The sequence below is a fragment of the Terrapene carolina genome, unplaced genomic scaffold, assembly GCF_002925995.2.
Source record: "Terrapene carolina triunguis isolate 2854851 unplaced genomic scaffold, T_m_triunguis-2.0 Scaffold96, whole genome shotgun sequence".
Lineage (NCBI taxonomy): Eukaryota > Metazoa > Chordata > Testudines > Emydidae > Terrapene > Terrapene triunguis.
The window spans coordinates 33,542,019-33,563,214 of NW_020664447.1; the positions used below are offsets into that span (position 1 = coordinate 33,542,019).

Genomic DNA, 21,196 nt, shown 5'->3' on the forward strand with positions numbered 1-21,196 from the left:
GTGGCCTATAGAAAACAGCTTTGCCATTTCAGTCAAGGTTACACTCGAATGTGATCCACAGCACTTATCCCCCTTCATGATCACCTCAGGAGAGAAGCAAAGGATCCAGTGGGCATGGAGACAGCACGGGAAGTGGTCCCCTCTGGTTCAGGATTAAGGTACATTTGCTACGGGCAAAGCTTGCACTGTTACTGAGCCTGCTATGCCACCGTTTCCAGGGTCATGAAAGTAGCAACTTTGTCTCCTACTTAGCAAAACCTTAGAGTGGACATCAGACAGTAACATTTAAAATTATTTTATTATCATACAGCACAGACATTAATTTTCTCCCACAGTTACACAAAATGGAAGATGTCTTCCAGGCAAGTGGTAATAAGTGTGTGGATTTCTGCAACAAGGTTAGCCTGAACAATCCAGCTTTTCTATCATTAATAGTTTGCAAGTTAATTGTAGCAACACCTACTTTCACCTGTTAACATGCACATAGGTTTTTTTCCCTCCCTTACAAGGAGTGTTTTCCACTGTTTTAAAGGTAGGAAGGAGAGAGAGGAGGGTATGATTGCTATAAATACATCCTTAATCAACAGCAGTACAGATTCAGTAGCCAAACAGATGATGGTAGATTGGTGTAAGGGAGAGGGTCTTGCTACTGCCAAAGAGACCAGACTCCTGCTAGTCTCCTTTTTCTGCTTCCACACCCCACCAAAAAAAGCTCCCCAAGTTCTCATCTTGGGAAAAACCACAACCAATGGAGCTCACAGGCTAATACACCAAATGAAGAGCCACAAGTATCCAGAAAGCATGTCCAGAATTACATCAGTTAACACACTGCCATCTGGGTCTCCCCCTCCAACAGAGCTACTCAAAGAGGAGGTCTTCATCCTTCTCTTCTGCTAGGAGATTGGCAGGTTCATGTTCCACCCCAGCAGCTTTCCGTAAGGCCCGCTCTCTCTCATTCTTTTCTTTCAATATTTTTTTCTTCTCCTGGATCTTCTTTAACCTGCAGTGAAAGAATTGGGGTGATATTTAATGTCTGCATTGATGGTGCCTCTTTGTAAGAAATTAAGATGTGCTCCAACAGTTTGGTTTTTCCATCAGTCCTCTGGGAAAGGCAGCTGATGCAATACATTTGTATGTTAGGTTATGTAGGTACAACAAGATGCTCTCTGGGCCCCATATGCTGACCTGTGTTAAAAAAAAAAAAGATCTTGTCTGAAGATCCCTCAATTCCTACTCCAGCAAAAGAGGCACCTGACCTGTATACACTTGGCATTCTATAGGCATGTTACTCTGGAGTGAACTAGTTCAACCTGCATAGAGTTTACTCCTTACTTTCCTATTCTTAGCTTGAACCTTAGCTCTGAACTGAGCAACTGGCTTCAGCTACCCTCCAATTTTTTAAGCCACAATTACAACCTTAACCTCTTACCAAAAAAAAAAAAAAATTCCCCCAGCAAGAAAGAGCAGGTTCTTAACCTTTCCTCAAACTACAGCTTCTTGGCACCAGGACACCTGCCTCTAACAGGCAATTTCCTTCCCATGGCACAAAGCCCAGGACTACACCCACAATTAGATTCAGCTTAACAAGAGTCTTATTACCCCACAAAGAGTAGGCCATCCCTCTGCCACCAAAAGAGTGGACTGATTGGAATGTGGCTTGGAGAACCTCTGAACCCTCCCACAGTGACTGGAGAAAAATCTATCCACGACACCTGTTGGGATTCATGGGAGAACAAGTCAGCACAAGGAAAGAATAAAGGTGCAAAGGAACAGAAATCCAGAAAGAGCAAGCATGAGACAGGTAGAGCCTTTTTAGAAGTTCATTATTTGAGAAAGCTTAATGCTAAACAAAAGTAAATAGAAATGAGTACAATAGATGGACGAGCCAGATTCCTTCAATCTGAATTTCACATAGGACAGAAAGATGTTCATGTTTAGCCGTGCCTCCTTTAACCTGGTACTAATGTCCTCCCACATTAACCTTGACCTTCCCAAGATTCTCTCACCACAGCCCTTGAAAGTTTGCAGAATCATACATCAAAAACACTAGACCAGTATTTTTCTAGTTTGCATCTTGGTCCTTTAAATGAGAGGGTTTTCACACTTGTGTGGTGAACACATCTAATAGCACAAAAGATGAGTGTGGATCAACCTCCACTCCCCCATTCACAATTGCACAGGCCATTTCTCCCCCACCCCCCATTGTGATTGCATCACATCCTTGTGGCACCTACAGCAATTACTCTCAAGGGAAAATGTTAGGAAGTGTTTTTTAAAGTTTTCACCAGACTATCTTTTTGAAAGAATCACACCTGCACCTGTTCTGTTTCTGTCAGCTGGAAGCAAGGAAAGCCCCATTTTGCTTAAGGTTTGATTTTAGTGGCTCCATCAGTTCTCTTGTCAAGGCTCTGGAAACAGCATACACAGGAGCAGCCACACCAGCTAGGGAGGGTGGCCGAGAGCAACAAACTCCCATGGCATCTGAGAGGAGAGGGGAACTAGATCTACAGAACAGGTACTTAAAGAAGGACATTCAGCATGCACCGCAGTGCTCCACCATTCCCTCCAAAGGCCTCTGCACAGGGTGTCAAGGACTGCACAGCATAGTGGCTGAGGTTTACTCCCCTCTAGGAGGGAAGTGGCTGTGAACCTGTGCTTGGACAGCACTGGATAGTTTCTAAAAGCAGAACATCAATAGTTTAGCCTACTGCACAGTTCTCCTCCTCTACCCCATCACTATTTCTGTGTCTCAAAAGAGTCAGTTTGTGAGAAGAAAGGGAGGGGGCCAGCACAACCTCCTCCATTCACATCACTTACCTGTAGAACTCCTCTCGCTCTCTCTCATCCAGCTCCGTGATGATGTAGGACAGTGTGCGCTCAATCCTGGGAATAATCACTAAGACATACGAATAATCACTACCATATTAATCATGCAAACACAGCCTGTACAGTGAGGAGAGATCACATACATTCAAAGTCAGCCCAGTGATTTGCTTGTCTGAGAGAGTTTAAATGCCTCCCTTATTTTGACACAAAGAACTGCAGTGTTTCATTAACAGTGAGTAACCAACAACACACTTTTCTTTAACGGGGCTCAGCATTTCATAACCTGCACCAATAATTCAATGGAGCCAGCTTGCACTGGCTTCCAATGGAGGTTGAATGGGGAGAACTAAGTAGTGAAATCGGTAAGTTTATTTTTTTGTGGACAACTTTTTTCCCCCATGTCCAACAAACTTTTCATTCCACAGCTTCATGTCCTTGTCCTACAATAATGAGACAATGATTTGCTTTCTTTCTACATCCATACAATCTTATACTGTGATCTCCTCAGATGAGGCTGAAAAAGGCCAGGCCTGGTGTCAGCCCTCACACGGGAGGCCTGCAAGACCATCCCAGTTCTGTAGGTACGGAACCAATATCCTTGAGAGTGGAGTACTGTGCTGCCATAGGTGTTCTCTCTTGGATAAGGTGTAACAAGATCTTTGACCACTAACGTCCTGAACTCTTGGAGGTCAAAGTCCCAGGCCATTTCCATAACAATGAAGGTCTTAACCCCAGTGTATTGGCCAAATTTCAATTTTAGAAACTATTTTTCTGCCATATGTTCTTCTACCACAGGTTCTTTCACCAGTTTGTTGGATGTGACTTTTCTACCCACTACTTCCTATCCTGAATGGTTGCATAGCACCGTTGCGCAAAGTTAAACTTTGCAGTGCCATGTTTAAGTTGTGCATGATAAGATCCCTAGTTTATAAAATGCTTTGGACTCCTTTCTGGATGAAGGGTGCTATAAATTGAAGTGTTGCGCAATATCTTTCATACAAATTGTATGCCAACAGATACAATGTCAGACAGTATGTGGTGCAGCAGCACGGTATGGCAAATTAAATTCAGTCATAAGGACAAGAGCAGGAGATGACATTTTCAGCACAGCTTTGACATGAGAGCTAGTCAATTCTGAAAGACTACTGCCAACAATAGGATCTGCGAAGGAGAAGGCTCTCTCACAAACAGTGTCAAGCTTGTTTGGAAGACCAGGGAGGAGGCCACTGCTAAATGAGTGAAGTGAGTGAGTATTGAGGGGAAGAAAAGACATGACCTCTAAGTTTGATGGAGCAAGTCCATGGAAAGCTGCATTGCTTAACAAGGGGGACAATTTAGAATTGAATCCTGAAGTAAGCAGTGCAGCAAAGGAGTTGAGGATGGAGTTCAACGTCATGCTTCTTTGTATATCTGAAAAGGCAAAGTCTGAAGAGCTGGGTCTTGAGGAGGTCTTTGAAATAATCTAAGTGGCAGGAGGTTAAAACTGGATGGCTTAGTAGAGGGACCTGCAGCAGGGTTGTATACAGGCAACACAGCAGAATGGCAAAAGACAGATTTGCCACCATCAGGAACAGGAAGGACAAGGAGTTCAGGGCCAGGGATGACACCAAAGGCAAATGAGAGATAGGAGTTATGCACTGGCATGGAGGATATGAAATTGTGTTTGAAGACATGACTTTCCTAGGAGAAGCACAATCTACTTTAAGCTTTTCTACAGCACTCATTACCCTGTACATCTGAGACAAAGCAAGTCATTAAAATTACTTTAATGATAGTTGTAGCCCAATCATAACTCCAGAGTCTTCTCTTTCCTGCATAAGGAATTCTCAAAATTCCTCAGAGCATGGTAACAAAGTAATTGGTAATGGGAGGAAAAACGTCCATGAGACAATTGTACTGACTGACATATCTGGTGACAATGTGATGGTGTGAATTGCTATAAGTGCCACAACAGTGAAGGCAAATACTGTAGAAGGGAAAAGTCTCAGGTTTTTCAGGAAAGGAATAGTGAAGAGAGACCGGGGGGAATGAATTTTGAACAGCTGATGAAAAACCAACTACTTGAGCTATGCAGAGCCCAGCAGCTCAACACGGAGGACCAGGCAAGGACCCTTCTTGTTTGAAAACCAGCTGGCAGTAATAAAATAATCACCAAGAGGCAGAACAATGGAAACAGGTGATACCCTTCACAGACTCCTGCTGGGATCTCAGAGGGGGGGGGTGGTAAGAGCCATTTTGCACCAGAGTAACATGAAGGGCAGCAGGGGCAGGCTAGGCAAGGGGGTGAAAGACTCTGCCTGCTGACAGATGGAACACAGATCTCCCAAGGGAAGGGTGAGCTAGTGAGGACATCGTTTAAGAAGGTTTTATTGTTTTGTGTGATCTGTACTGTCCTGTGCTTTACATGATTAAATATAAAGAGCATAAAGTTGACAGACTGAACAAAGTGAGGGAGTGTTGACTGCTTCACAACTACTGCATACCCTGGAGAGAGTTAAACTGTAAACCAGAAGCTTCACACCTGTTGGGTGGAGTTCTGGGAGGGGGGGCTGTGAGTACTGGGGAGTCTGAACGGTCAGCGCTGTGCCCAGCAGGGCGAGACAGTTGGACAGCGGGTTCCAACACTCAGAAGGGGGATGCTAAACATAAGATATGTGCCCAAGGACCCCAGGATCCGTTCAAGGTCCAGAAGCTTAACACACCCCAATCCAAAGCACAGATGCTTGGATTCCACTCACTGAAGTCTCAATGGGGGGGGCCACGAAAGGGATCTCACTAGGATCTATGACTGACCACCTCCCATTCCCACCCCATTCAAAATCTCTTAACATCCCTGACAATAAAAGCAATCGCTTATATGGAAAAATGACAAAGATAATATTCTTACATCTCAATGTAATGTCTGAAAACAAGGGGGAGAGTCAGGATCGCGTGGCTAGACAGGTATCCATGGAGCACCAGCAAATGCTCTATGGACTACAGTACAGCTCCCTCTCATCTAGTCCTTGCAAGACTTGCAACCTGTCTAATCCACACTGGCATTTTTATTTACAGTATAGTTCCTGGTTTATTCTCCACCTACGTAATATTGTTATAGCAACTCCTGATCATGGTAGAAATCCCCATAACAGCAAAGCAGACCAACAAAGAGCGACAGTTGCCAGGACTCTACGCTGCTCTTCATCTCCTAAGGAGGCTCAAAATCAGTTAAGTGTCTTAAAGAGGAAAGGCTCCAACTCACTCACCATGTTCAATAGCATTCACACGCCGGTTCGTTATCTTAATAGCTTCATCCAGCGTAACAAATGAAGTCTATGACAAAGTGAGATTAAATAATACAAAACCAAATGAGTCAGTATTTTTACCATCCAACAAGCGTAGATGGCTTCAGGGAGCCAAGCATGCTTGCTTTAAAGGCTAAACTCTGCCCTGCTTTTGTGCAAACAGGTACATTCTCATGGACATCAGGTTTGTACTCTGTGACTAAATATTTGCTGTAACTAACTTAGTGTTACACATGTCAGTAACCCAAAGGGGGGCACTTACTAGCCAGGCATCTTAAGAGTTCAAAATAACAGTGAGAAAACTGGCCACAAAAAGGCCCCTGCAGAGTTATACTTGTGAGTAGCTAAAGCAGCCATTCAGTCTCTCACACATTTTCAGGAGAGGCTGCAGAAGACCAAGCGGATCCACGGGAGAGATTAACATGCAATCAGTGTCTGTGCCTGCCAGCAACAGCTGCAGGTGTGGGAGAGGTAGGGTAGAAAAAGGAAAGAAGCTCAAGACCCCGATGAGAGAAGACAGACTGAAAAAGAAGTGTAGTATAGTGGGAAAACTGCAGCCCTTTGGTCTCCACACACACAGCTCAGAGATCAAGGGGTTACTACATCCCTTAGCCACCAAGACTGTCCATCGAACAATTGAGAGAAACCAGAACCCCTTTCGCTCGTCTTCTGCTCCCACCTACCTGGAGCGAGGCCAGTTCTACAAGCAGCTCCACTGCTTTGGCATAGTTCCTCTTCAGTTTTGCCAGCTGCTCCCCACCTCTAGCTAAGCCAGTCAACTCATAACCTGAAATAACCCATCAAAAAGTAGTGGCATTAGCAAGAATGAAGCCTCTCAACAAGATTGCCAGGGCACCACAAGTACAGGGATGCTTATGGGACTGCTAATGGAATGCTGAATCCTTCACCTCTGTCAGCAGTTCTAATCTAGAAAACATTAGTAGTTATTGACCATCATTACTGTTGGATGGCTGTTCAGTGGTCTATAAAGTCTGCTAATCCCACCTACTCGCTTGCAGATAGGTGTCTGCGCATCAGGAGCAACCTCCTATTAGAAATTTCAGTATACAGACCGAAGATTTAGTGACGACCAAAGCTACACTCCCCTCTGGCACCGAAGGCAACCCCTGCAGGTCAGCGTTGGCAGAGCAACATGGAGAAAGCTTGAATTATCAGTTCCTGTGCTGTCAGGGTTTCACTGATAAAGGGTTTCCAGGACACCCAGGTATTTTTCACAAGCACCCGAAGACATAAAAGATTAATTTTGTACTTACTGTCCCCTCCTTCTTGGTAATGCTCAAACACTGGTAAGGTTACACCTGTTAAAGACACACAAGAGTTTGTGTAAGAATCACTGAATGTTTTATTTGGTTCTCAGACTACAGTATTTTTTTTTACAAAGGCAGAACATGATATAGCTAATGTTATTTCAACTTCAATTCTAGCCTCTTCCTTCTCCCATAATTGCTCCTAACATTAAATTCTTTGGGAGCTGGAGCTCTCCATGCTCCTTCAGCTAGAAGTCAATTTAAAAAAAAAAAAAAAGTTTGAACCAACTTGGCTTAGACACTTGCATATGAAAAGATACAATTTTCTTCTTGATCGTCCAGTCAGAAATTGCGAGCAAAGATAACTCAAATGACTGAAAATAGAAATCGCAAACTTGTATTATTTTTCGATCTCATTGAGACCCAGCATATAGCTGTTTGAAGAAAATCAGTCTAGTAGTTCTAAAGACAAGCATTTCAATTTAAGAATTTGGACTTATAGTAGGATTTATTATTTGTCTTAAAGTAGCCTCCAGAGGCCCCAGACACCACATTGTGCTAGGCACCACACAAACATAAAATGATTTCTGACCCAAAGAGCTGACAATATAAGTACAAATGAAACAACGGGTCAACACAAACAGTGAGATTATGATAAGCAGAGTCCATAGTACATCGCTGTAGAATGCGTCTTAAAAACACAAATCCAGGAAGTTGCATTAGAAATTCAGGTATGTAGATTCAGTTTGATATTATTTGATTATGTTGATAAAAAGTGAAAGATGTTTTAAGGTATGTGCTGAGCATTCAACTTTATAATGTTTCCTGACTCTGAGTGGCAATTTTTCAGTGTAACTAATGTATTGTGTTAGCACTTTGCATGGAATTTTCTGGCATAACCATGTATCTTTAGAGTCCAGGACACACACACCCCGCCCCAATAGTTATGCATTGTCTGATCGTCAAAAGTTGACCACACAGCAGTTTATGTACTCTCATTCATTTAGGCAAGGTGAGGGACTGGATTTATACATCCTTCTTCCCTTTCTGAAGGCAGAATCCTGCATTTGGGGTGCAGCCGATTATTGTGAAGTGGTGAACATGCACACACAGTATAACTGAGGATATTCTGAGACATCTGGAAGCAGTGATGCTTAAAGAGATTTAAGAGGGATAAAATATAAGTTCGTGAAGAGGAAAGTGTTATTTACTCCTTCACATAACACAAGAACTAGGGGTCCCTCAATGAAATTAATAGGCAGCAGGTTTATTTCTTCACACTGTGCACAGTTAACCCATGGAACTCATTGCCATGGGATGTTGTGAAGGCCAAAATTAATAAGCTGGTTCAAAAAAGAATTAGAGAAGTTCATGGAAGATGGCTAATAGGTCCACCAATGGCTAAGATAGTTGGGGACACAATCCCATCTTCTGGGTGTCCCTCAATCTCCAAATGCCAGAAGTTGGGATTGGACGACAGGGACCAGATCACTCGAAATTGCTCTGTTTTGTTCATTCCCTCCGAAGCATCTGGCACTGGCCCCCCATCAGAAAACACGATATTGGGCTACATGGACCATTGGTCTGACCCAGTATGGTCATTCTTCTGTCCATAATGGAATACAGCAGCAAAAACAGCCAATGAGATTTTAAGGGTTGTATACAAAAGCATGTTACAAAACAAACTGGTGACAAGTCCTTCATACAGCTGATGAGATACTAAAAATATGTTCATAAGTTAGAGGAAGCATAGAGAAGAGGAGCAAAAATTAAGTGGTTTGAGAAAATGATCTGAGGAAACATTAAAAGATCCTACATAATGTGTGTAGTTGGGTTAAGTGATGTCTGAGGGGAATATATTTGCACAAGTATTTGAAAGGAACTGTTCAATGTGGTCTAGGTTGTATAACTAGGAATAACAGGATGAAATCAAACAAAAGTTAGAGCTGCATATACTAAAAAGCTTCCACACAGGAGATATCTACTAGAACATGGTGTAGCTGGCCTGAGGAAAGCAGTGGAAGCCCCACTGCTTAAGACATTAAAACTGGACTCGACAAAGTTCTGAAGAATAGGCTACAGTGGAAAACCATACCTGGCATCTGCAAAAGTGGACTAAATGACTTAATCCCATTTCCCTGACTGCAAAATCTCTTATTGTAACTTTTTTTTTTTTTTTTTAAATGGAGATATCCCATCTCCTAGAACTGGAAGGGACCTTGAAAGGTCATCGAGTCCAGCCCCCTGCCTTCACTAGCAGGACCAAGTACTGATTTTACCCCAGATCCCCAAGTGGCCCCCTCAAGGATTGAACTCACAACCCTGGGTTTAGCAGGCAAATGCTCAAAATCACTGAGCTATCCCTCCCCCCCCAAATGAATTTGTATCCCTCTCCCCATGGAGACCAAATGAATTTGTAGTCCACCAAGTTCTTATTTTCACATGAGAATGTCCCTAGTAATAAAAGGAGGGGAGAAGAGAAATGCAGAAGAGGAGACATACATTCTGTTTACAAACCATCTGTGTATTTTCCAGGAAACATAAATGGGCCTGTGACATACTTGTACTTTGCTAAGGTGGGGAGATAGTCACCTGCTACGTTGTCTTTCTTAGCTCTGATCTTGACTTGAGCTTTGTTCACGTTCTGGATCACAGTGGTACTGAAGAGAAGAAAATGCACCTTAATTGGGTAAAATCGAATCATGAATTCATCATTGTGTGCAAGGGTTAAGCAGCAGTCAAACTGCTTCGAGGATTCATGGAACAAGTCTCCAACTCTGGCACTGAGTTTTCTGAAGATTAGCTCACCCACACTAACAGTTCAATGAAGCAAGCTTTTACATAGAAATCAAAAGGTAACACAAAAGAGCTATGAAACTAAGTGCAGAGACTGCATCTGTTCGTAAATGTAAAGAGGCTGAGTATCTAGAATGCACATTGCACACCTGGCCCACCAAGGCTCTTTCCAACCTCAAATCAATTCCTGAAAACCGTTATCTGGCAGAAAACCACACAAAAGTATTCTAGTAATATTATGGCTCTAATTTACATGAGAACCCAAAAAAACGTGAAATCTGGGTCAAGGTTCCAGCATTAAGTTGGATTTTGTGTGACTGTGCATAGAATCATAGAACTGGAAGGGACTTCGAGAGATCATCTAGTCCAGTCCCCTGCACTCATGGCAGCACAAGTATAATCTAGACCATTCCTGATAGCAGGTTAGACAAACAGCTCTTAAAAATCTCCAATGATGGAGATTCCACAACCTCCCTAGGCAATTTATTCCAGTGCTTACTCACTCTGACAGTTAGGAAGGGGGGGAGTGAGTGGGGCGGGGTAGATCCTGGGTTTTCCTTAAATTCAAGAAGTGATTTTGGGTGTAAAAAGGTTGGAGACCACTGCCCTAGACAGTCATCAGCATAGGACCTCATGTCATCAGCATGGTAGATCTCCCTGGGAGTTACTGAGAGGTGATGAAACCATGGAAAAGGAGAATCTGCCTCTACAACTCAGCAATACAGAGCAAAAGGGAAAACTAGACCAGCCTTCTGTTACACTTGCCCATTTCCCTACACTTTAAATTCCAAGCTGCAGAAGCAACCACTGGCTCAACTGAGGATTTACACTTACACTTAGTTGAAAGCTGCTTCTACCAGCTGATGTGCTTGTTTGACTTCCAAAATGATGAATATTTCCTCAGCACAAACTGTTTCTCTCCTTTACCCACCTTATGCTCCCACCCTTGATTGATGGTACCCAATGTATCATGAGGCTTCCTTTCCCTTCCCCAGCATCTACTACAGAACTTTCCTTTCTTCCACTCTTCTCCTAAAAGTGGAACCTACAGCCTGCTGGTTGTCCTCTCTTCCTGGGAAAGGAAAGCTGGGGATTCTCCATGTAGCAGTACAGTACAAATCAGTGGTCCTCACCTGAAGTCTCCAGCCGTAAATTTTGCCTCAGCAAGTGAGAATGCAGCTTCTCTCATCACCTCACCCATTAACATCTTAGTCTATAAAGAGAACAGAGATGCAATTTTAAAACTTAACAAAAATCACTCAACCTACAGCTGAAATGCAGTCACCTCAGGGTGGGACATTACTGGTCGGCAGCTGTTTGCTGTACCTAGTTAAAGACAAATGAAGAAGAATCCTGTGTCCCGAAGTTTCCCAACTGTGGGGAAGTTTCCCAACACCCACCAAGGAGGCAGCGCAAAAAACTAAATATAAAGGTGACTTTTTATCTTTAAGATGGATACACAATGCAAAACTGCTTATGGCATGCCCCTGAAAGGCCACCACATCATTGTAAACTGAGAATCCTAGGATTTAACATGGTCGTAAAAATGGGCACAGCACAAGAGGGCTCCAACAACGTCTTACAGTGATTCAGCTGAACTACCGGGAAATCTGTTTTTTCCAAGTCTTCTCAGCGCAGATAAGACTTAAGCATTTCTAGCCCAGACAGTTACAAAAAAAACTATTGAAGCCAAAAATTTGAGTATCAGCCAGTGCACTGCTGCCTTACTGAGTCTGCAGGAAACCTGATACAACACTTCTGAGGCCTTATCTACACCATGAAATGGAAACATTGCTAATCATGGATGTCAGCAGCAATTGTAGCTAACGCAATGCTGAACACAGTTCAGTTATAAGAGTAGATGCTGAACACGGATTATGTTTGTCATTTCACCTGACCATGGTTAAACCTTGGGATTGCTCCTACTGCAGCAGATTGCACATAAACCCATATTAACACTGTGCCTTTACAGAAAAAGGATAAGATCAAGCTGGATAGAGCTTGCTGTCCCTACTTAGCAGTTTGTTTAACCAAGCAGCTGATACTGATGGTCCACAGCATCCTCCCCAAGCCAGACAGAGTGAAGGAAGCATGTTAAAGTCAGTCTCGTTATGCTTAACACCATCAGAACTGATGAGGTTCAACAAGGATAAGTGCAGAGTCCTGCACTTAGGACGGAAGAATCCCATGCACCGTTACAGACTAGGGACCGAATGGCTAGGAAGCAGTTCTGCAGAAAAGGACCTAGGGGTTACAGTGGATGAGAAGCTGGATATGAGTCAACAGTGTGCCCTTGTTGCCAAGAAGGCTAACAGCATTTTGGGCTGTGTAAGTAGGGGCATAGCCAGCAGATCGAGGGACGTGATCATTCCCCTCTATTCGACATTGGTGAGGCCTCATCTGGAATACTGTGTCCAGTTTTGGGCCCCACACCACAAGAAGGATGTGGAAAAATTGGGAAGAGTCCAGCGGAGGGCAACAAAAATGATTAGGGGGCTGGAACACATGGCTTATGAGGAGAGACTGAGGAAACTGGGATTGTTTAGTCTGCAGAAGAGAAGAATGAGGGGGGATTTGATAGCTGCTTTCAACTACCTGAAAGGGGGTTCCAAAGAGGATGGATCTAGACTGTTCTCAGTGGTACCTGATGACAGAACAAGGAGTAATGGTCTCAAGTTGCAGTTGGGGAGGTTTAGGTTGGATATTAGGACAAACTTTTTCACTAGGAGGGTGAAGCACTGGAATGGGTTACCTAGGGAGGTGGTGGAATCTCCTTCCTAAGAGGTTTTTAAGGTCAGGCTTGACAAAGCCCTGGCTGGGATGATTTAGTTGGGAATTGGTCCTGCTTTGAGCAGGGAGTTGGACTAGATGACCTCCTGAGGTCCCTTCCAATCCTGATATTCTATGATTCTAGGACTGGCCAGTTTTCTAAAATTCAGGAGACCCTGTAGGGAGCTCTGGGGACAGAAGGAAGCAGGGTTTATGGCTGATTGGAGAAGGAAGAAGAGGGGTTTAAACTCCTAAACAGAGCCTTAGGCCCCTTGCACAGCTTCTTCAGATAGAAAAACTAAAACCACTTCAGTGTTATTTACCAGACTGCAGGTTACCTGCAAAATTGCACCAAATTCTAACCGATGTGAAAGTGATCTCAATGGAAGCATTATGGAAATGCATGGTTTACAGAACATAGATAATTTCCTAACAGAGCAAGGCAGACATGGTAGAAACTGAATTCACCTACCTCAATGATTTTCTTTAGTATCTGTCGGAATCGAAGAGTCAGAGCATCAGATTTTTTCTTTAAGAGGTTACGACCCGTCTGGGCCCCTTTCAAACGAGCCTTCATGATGGTCTGAGCCCTATTAAGCAAGGAAAGAGATACAGATTTTTTTCTGTCACTCAGAAGGATCAGGAGAAAGTAAAATCATTTCTGACATGGAAAATGATGGAGACATTAGGAAGTATCTGAAGACATGTTGGTCTCCTTGACCACAAGCAGCCACTTGGTGTGGTGCATTTTCCCATTTGTAAAAATGGGAATTATACTTACCTGTTTCACAGACAGGGGTCACAGAGTTAGTGTTTGTAAAGCTGAAGATCTCAACAGGCTGACAAGTGCTGCATACGGGCACTGTTATTCAAATCATTGCTCAGCCATTCCATTATGGAAAGCCACACAGTAAGCAATCAAAATTCTTTGGAATGCAACTTCTCTAGAGCCATTCAACAGGAACCCAAATTTGCCCATTGTCATCCTGAGGACATTTGTTCTACTTTCTAATATTCTGGTTTCTCATGCTTCTCAAATGCCAAACACCATAAAAAAAGACAACCAATTCTTCATGAGACTTTAGTCGGTCTACTGAAACCAATAAGAATTGGCTTTTCTAAAGTGTCTCAAGTACCTTTTAAAAACACACAACAAACCACAGCAACAGGCAAGATGAAACAGCAGCCAGACTTTCAGCAGCAGCTCACACTCTCCTTTGGAAAAGAGCAAACACTATCCAGAAAGTGGGGTTATTCCCTACCCTCAGAAATCCTGTGGGAGATTTCCAAGTCAGTAGAGACAGGTGGAAGTGATCCTAATTTGCAAGTACTACCCTCTGAAAGGTCCGGATTGAGTATTAACTCAGTCCTGTGGAAGACTTGAGAACTGAAACCAAGGTCACAGGTTCCGTTTCCATCGCTGCCATAAGCTGTGTCTTCACTGCAGAGTTAGCACCTCTTGAGTTAGCCTTGCTGAAGCAAGAGGGGCCACACCGTGAAACATTTGAGCTACTCAGAATGGTTGCGTTAGCAGCTGACAAGTTGTGCTAACTTGGCTATAGCGTAGCCCAGCATTTCTCAAATGCAGCCACCAGGGACTTTTCTTGCGGCCATAGCCTCTTGGGCAGTGACTTGGGGCGGGGGGGGAAGGAAAGAGGGAAGCAGTAGCCCTTCCCCTTCCCTGTTGTTCCTGGATGCACCGCCTTGATGTTGGCTGCTGGGGCTGCAAGCAGGGGTTGGGCCCTGCCCCCCTCTCTGTAGACAGTTGGGCACAATGCTGGAGGAGGCGGCAGACGGTGAGTTCCCCACCTTCCCAGGGGCGGGAGGGCTCAGGCTTTGGTCTTCAGCCCTGGGGTGGCAGGGCGGCAGGCTCCGGCTGCAGGGCAGCAGGCCCTGGGCCGTGCCGCTTCGGGCTCTGTCCCCAGCCACAGGGCTTCGGGCTCTGGCCCCCCATTTCCATCACTCCTGGCCCCTGCTGCCTACCCCGACCTCCCATCCAGGGCTTAATTTGTCCCCAGGCTTGCTGGGGCTGAGTAAGTCTACTGTGAACAGTGATATTAACAAACTACAAGTATCACTGTTCACAGCAGACTTACTAGCTAGCAATAAATAAATTACAATGATCTGGACCTGTATATGTGCATATTTATTTGTTTTTCCTAAAGTTAATTAAGTATTTTAGAAAAAAGTGTAAGAGCAGCCACCAGCAAGAGTTGTTGGCCGCACTCGGAGGCCACCAAAAAATGTGAGAACCTCTGGCCTAGCCTATATACAGAGAGAGTGTATGCATGCATAACATGCATGCTAGAGTTAACACTGAGTTATAACTCGAGCTAGCTTTGCAGTGAAGGCAAGCCCACAGACTTCCTGTGTGACCTTGGAAAGACACTTAGGCCACGTCTACACTAGCAGCAGCAGCACTGCTGTAAGATCGCTTGTGTAGCTGCTCTATGCTAATGGGAAAGAGCTCACCCGTCGACAAAATTAAACCACCCCCAAGCAGCAGCAGTAGCTATGTTGGTGGGAGAAGTTCTCCCGCCGACATAGCGCTGTGCACACTACCCCTTATGCCAGCCAAACTTGTGTTGCTCAGGGGGGTGTTTTTTCATATCCCTGAGCGACATAAGTTTTGCCGACAACAGTGGTAGAGAAGACATGGCCTTAATCTCCATTTACCTCAGTTCCACATATATAAAGTAAGAAATAATAACACTTCTCTACCTCACAGGCATGTTGGGGCAATAAATTCATTCATGTCTGTGAGACACTGAGATACCACAGCAACATGGGCCATATAAGTTCCTAAACAGACAAGAACCCAACTTGCACTGAAACTTCTGAATGTTCACAAAAAGAACAGGAGTACTTGTGGCACCTTAAAGACTAACAAAAAAACTTCAAAAACGGACTCCAAAGAGAGACTGCTGAACTTGAATTAATATGCAAATTAGATACAATTAACTTAGGTTTAAACAGAGACTGGGAATGGGTGGCTCATTACACTAATTGAATCTATTTCCCCATGTTAAGTTCTCCTCACACCTTCTATGGGTCATCTCGATTATCACTTCAAAAGTTTTTTTCCTCCTGCTGAGGATAGCTCATCTCAATTGATTGGCCTCTTACAGTTGGCATGGCTACTTCCACCTTGTCATGTTCTCTGTATGTATAAATATCTTCTGTGTGTTCCATTCTATGCATCTGATGAAGTGGGCTGTAGCCCACGAAAGCTTATGCTCAAATAAATTTGTTAGTCTTTAAGGTGCAACAAGTCCTCCTGTTCTTTTTGCGGATACAGACTAACACGGCTGCTATCTGAATGTTCACAGTAGATTGTAATTCAGGGAATAAAAAGGAAGCCTGGTTTTTAGAAGAACTGAATACCTGGAATTTCACACAGATTCAGAGATTTCACAGCCGTGCACCAACTGGCTTTTTCCAAGGTCTAACTATCAAAGGGTGGCTTATTTTCTAGTCCAAGCAAGATTTAACAGACTCCATGTGTGCAATAAACACAGTCCTGTTTACCATCAAGACAAAGCCAGAACAGCTAGAACAAAAAAGACTTCACCAAGCATCTTTGATGTAGAAAAGATTTATGCCAATACGAAACTTCACTAATAACAAGATGGAGTAAGAAATTCTGTTCAACTGAGGAAAAGACAGATTAGAGGCAGGGTTTCTCTCTTTATTTATTAACAGGAGTTGCTTTGAGTTTACTTCTCTGCTGAGACCCCAGTCAAGTCACCTCTCATTTTTAGAGAGCGCGCGCGCTCTCAAACTAAGGTATAATTCTCAGGATGAAATATTATTCTAGACAACTATAAAGACTGCAAAAATGCTCACAACAGTGGGAAAAAAATTCACCTACCTAATAGGCTCCCTACAAAAATGTCATGGAAGATCCATCACTTGGGACATTTAAAATTTAACTGAACAAGAGCACTAGTGAACAAAGTGAAGAGAACAATTCAGTAGCAGAAACCAGACAAGGCAGATAACCTAATAGATTATCTTCGTGTCCAGCATCTACGATTCTGCATTTCTATGAATGAAGCTTGAACGAATGAAGCTATGAATTCAAGCTCTGGTATGTAAGTATAATAATCCTTCTACATAGGATGCATTTTTTATCTTAAGCAGAGGTCTCCTTTAAAAAGATCTGGAATACAACAGCTATTCAAATTAAAAAAAAAAAAAAAAAGCCAGTTATGCCTCAGTTGTTGTATATTAATATGGCACACTAATTTGATCAAGGACCTCAGAAGTGCTTTTAAAAAGACAATTCTACTGTGAGGAAGATGAATGTTATCCCGGTTTTACATAAGGATAAACTGAATCAGAGGAGTTCAGTTCATGCAAGTCAGAGTCAAGAACAGAATCCAGAACTCCAGACTCTCAAATGCCTTCCCATAGCATTAACCCTTCTTCCCAGAGCAATTTGTACTCAGAATACTATATGGAAAGACCTTGTGTTCTGCTCTCTGGCCCCTAGGGATTAGTCATGTTTCACTTTGCATAATGGAACTTTAAAAGAAAAAACAAATTTTATCAAAATATCCCTAGTTCAGAATTGGTCGTATTCTTCTGGAAGTATGTTGAAGATACACACCTATTCTAAACCTGGGGAGTCCCTGCATCCACATCTGCAGAACGTTTAGTGATCTGTGCTTCAGGAGTGACAAGCGATAGAAAAAGGAGATATCTAGACAAACAATGAACCTCTCAGGACCACATACACCACACACAGCTATTCTCAATTTCAACAAGGAGATGTAGGCAGAGACTGCAAACTGACCACTTAGATCAAGATGGAATATAATGTGCTGGGACCCACCTACGTATTAACGCTGACAGAAGCTCCATCAGCACGATTTTATACAAGACTAAGAATGACCCTCTCCTGCTCATGGCCAAGTTTGGTTGCTCCTACCCTGGAAATCTGAACAGTTATTGAGTAGAAACATTACAAGACAGCAGTTTCATAACTCGAACTTTCAAATGACTTGTGTTCTGCTGTAATGATGGCCATATGCCATGCTTTGTCAAAGACATCTGACTACATGACAAATCATTGGCTGTCAGCACCTGGAAAATTACAGAGAATAGGGATTATACTCTATTTAGTTGACTTCCTCTGTCAACACAATTAGCTGTGAACCCTACATATCCCACTTGCAATAGTTACAATATCTGGGACGTTGTTAATTTCTATCTGAAATTAAAGGAAAAGCGCATTTCAGTGAATGTCCCCATTCTCAGCTATATATCAAAGACTGTAAATGTCAAGTTCTGCCTTCATACATGGCTTTCCTTAACACCAAGCATAGAGTTTGCCCCCAACACAGGCCTCATTTTCCAACTTACATAAAGCTATCCTCTTTCAAGTAAAAGCAAAACCAATACATTCTTCTCCTGTCCCCCGTCCCGTTCTTTATCAGTTTTATGTATAAAAGCTTAAGCCAGCTCTACACTAGAGTCTCTGATAAGCTGTGATTCGTGACAGACATAGCTATGTCTGTCACGAGCCCTTAGTGTAAATACAGTTATACTGGAAAAACTACACTTTTGTCCGGAATAGCTTATTTTGCCTATGCCAGGCAAAGCACTCCTAGCATAGACCTGGCCTCAATCTCCAGTTGTATGGTCACTGAATTTCTGAGGTGCCTTGATTGCCTCATTACTAGTCTCAATCCTGAGATGGTTTCTCCAGGAAGAATTGATTTAGTTTCACAACTTAGTCTTCATGCTCATTCTCCCCCAAGTCCACAAATACAAATAGAGCATGGGCAAAATCAGGAAGCTTAAAATGTGACCTCTCTGTTTATGAAGTCTGTATTTTTTGTTGTGTTTAACAGAAAAAAATGTGTGCAGAGACCAACTCTAGAGCAACCCAGTACATTATGATGGACTGTTTTTTTCTTTAATTTTAAAGATTTATATTTTAAAAGGGATTGCCATAACAAAGGGAATAAAATAGAAGCTATCTTAATGTGGCCCAAGCTTTTTAAACCCAGAAAACTGCTGGTTCTGAGGATTCCCTTTCTTTTTGTTTGTAGCATTCAGTGGAATTTGTACCGCTCAATAAAAACACTACAAAAAAGTAAACTACTTGGAGCTCTGGTTATAAGGAGACAAAGGGAAGTTAGTCTGGAATTTCATAATTCACTTGTCTTTGCAAGAGATGGGGAACTACAGACACATCTGCACTAGTCATATGCTCATCTCCTGAAACAGTTTCCATAAAGAGAACATAAAAGATTCTCCATCACAGGCAATTTTTTTAAATCATAAGAATGGCCATACTGGGTCAGACCCATGATCCATCTAGCCCAGTATCCTGTCTGCTGACAGCAGCTAGTGCAAGATGCTTCAGAAAGAATGAACAGAACAGGGCAATTCTCAAGTGATCCATCCTGTTGTCCAGTCCCAGCTTCTGGCACCCAGAGGCTTAAGGACAACCAACGCATTGGGGTTGCACTCTCAACCATTTTTTGAACCTAGTTATAATTTTGGCTTTAATGATGGAGTTTTGTAGGAGACTAATGTAGCAGTACAAGACAGAGTCTCATTTGCTTGTAAGTTCCTCAATGATACTCAATTGAATAGATTCATTAAAAAGATTGCAAATGCATTGAAGATACTTGGAGGGAATGCTACTGACAGAACTGACAAAAGATGGAGACGATGTAATGGAAACTTATGTTGATACAACCGCTGGTGTCCAGACAGCAAACTATTGTATGCTATAGGGTTCTCCATCTGATATGCTTCAGGATGAGAGGTTTCAGTATTGGAGTGAGAACTACAGGAATGTGTTAGATGCTTGGAGATCCTGGCACAAATTTGCAGAATTTGACATTCATAGGAGTAGGCAGGATCTCTGTTCAAAACCTTTAGCACAGGTATTTGAGAGTTTCAATTTCTGCAGGAAATCAATCCCTTACAGTTGTTCAGACATATCTCAACAAGGCTGAGGTTTTACTCAACAGGGAGTAAATGTCTCACCAACCAAGTCAAATGTTACAAGCTATCGTGGTTGTCACAAACCCCTTCCTCGCAGTGCACTTTTCCTAATAAATACAGGGACCCCAGTTTCCAGCTGCCCTGTACAACTCAAGTCAGATGTAATCAAGACTAGATGTTTTTCTAAAAGACAAGCTCCAGTTCAAACAGGAATTGACACAGGGAAGTCCTAGGCCAGGGTTACACAGAAGGTCAGACCAGATGATCACAACGGTCCCTTCCGACCTTGGAACCTGTGAGTGACAAAGCTGGGACGACTCACACACAGCGTCTTGCAGCCCCTGCACCCAGACAGCAAAACCCGAAATTTGTAAAATCCCCAGCCCTGGTGTCAGAGCCTGGGCCGTTCCCCGGGGCAGCGTGATGGACGGCCTGGGGTAGGGGTCCGGGAACAGCGCCACGCTCGGGCCGACGTGGCTCCCACCCCCCGGAATCCCATCGGCAAAGCAGCGACGGGCAGGGCCGCTGGGCGAAGCAAGCGGACGGGCTCCCCCCGGCTATCCGGCGGCGCGGCTCCGAGCAGGGGTCCTGTTGTTCCCCGACTGGCCCGTAGCTACCACCGTGACGCCGGCCGCTCCCTCCCCGGTCACTGCGCCAGCCCCGGAGCCGCCTCTGCCCGCGACAGGAGGGGAGCCCGGCTCCGGCAAGGGAGGGAGCCCGGCAGATGCCGCTGCCCGGGCGGGTCACTCACATCCGCGAGGGGAAAACCTCGATCCGGTCCTTGCCCGACATCCTGACCGCGGCGAAGGGCGCTCGCGACTCGCTGCTACCTCCGCTACCACCCGGCTCGGTCACGTGTGACACCACGACCGGTAATCAAGGGCGGGGCGGACCAGACTCCGTTTCCGCTTCCCGCAGCTGGCTCCACCCCAGCGCAGCGACGCCGGGCGCAAAGAACACGGCGGAACTAAGACCCGGATGTTGGGCCCTTTCCGACTCCGTCGCCTCCATATGTCGCGGATTGACGCAATATGGGCAAAACAACGCGCGCCTGTCGGGGGAGTGGTAGTCACGTGCCCTTCACTCGCTCCAGCGCCACCGTGTGACAGAAAGGAAAATGCATGACTTGTTCCTAGGCCGGTTTGTACCGCCAGGAGGTCCTCGACTCTATGGTTTCTGCGAGTTCTTGCGCGCGTGTGTCCCTTTCAGAACCCCCGCCCTCCATCGGGTTTGGAAGTTCCTGAGCCGATCTATGCGTCCCGAAGATCTCGCACTCTATGATGAGTC

General features: G+C 44.1%; 1 protein-coding gene across 1 annotated transcript; it reads right to left on the reverse strand.

Moving 5' to 3' along the window:
• Window positions 1–279: 279 nt before the first annotated feature.
• ATP6V1D (ATPase H+ transporting V1 subunit D) lies at window positions 280–21,193 on the reverse strand. Its single transcript, XM_024198593.3, has 9 exons — window positions 20,661–21,193; window positions 13,416–13,533; window positions 11,308–11,387; window positions 9,971–10,038; window positions 7,385–7,429; window positions 6,794–6,897; window positions 6,072–6,138; window positions 2,818–2,896; window positions 280–1,000 (listed from the first exon to the last, which is right to left on the reverse strand). The coding sequence occupies exons 1-9, from the start codon at window positions 20,699–20,701 to the stop codon at window positions 859–861; spliced, it is 744 nt and encodes a 247-aa protein (XP_024054361.1). The 5' UTR covers window positions 20,702–21,193; the 3' UTR covers window positions 280–858.
• Between the last annotated feature and the right edge of the window lie 3 nt (window positions 21,194–21,196).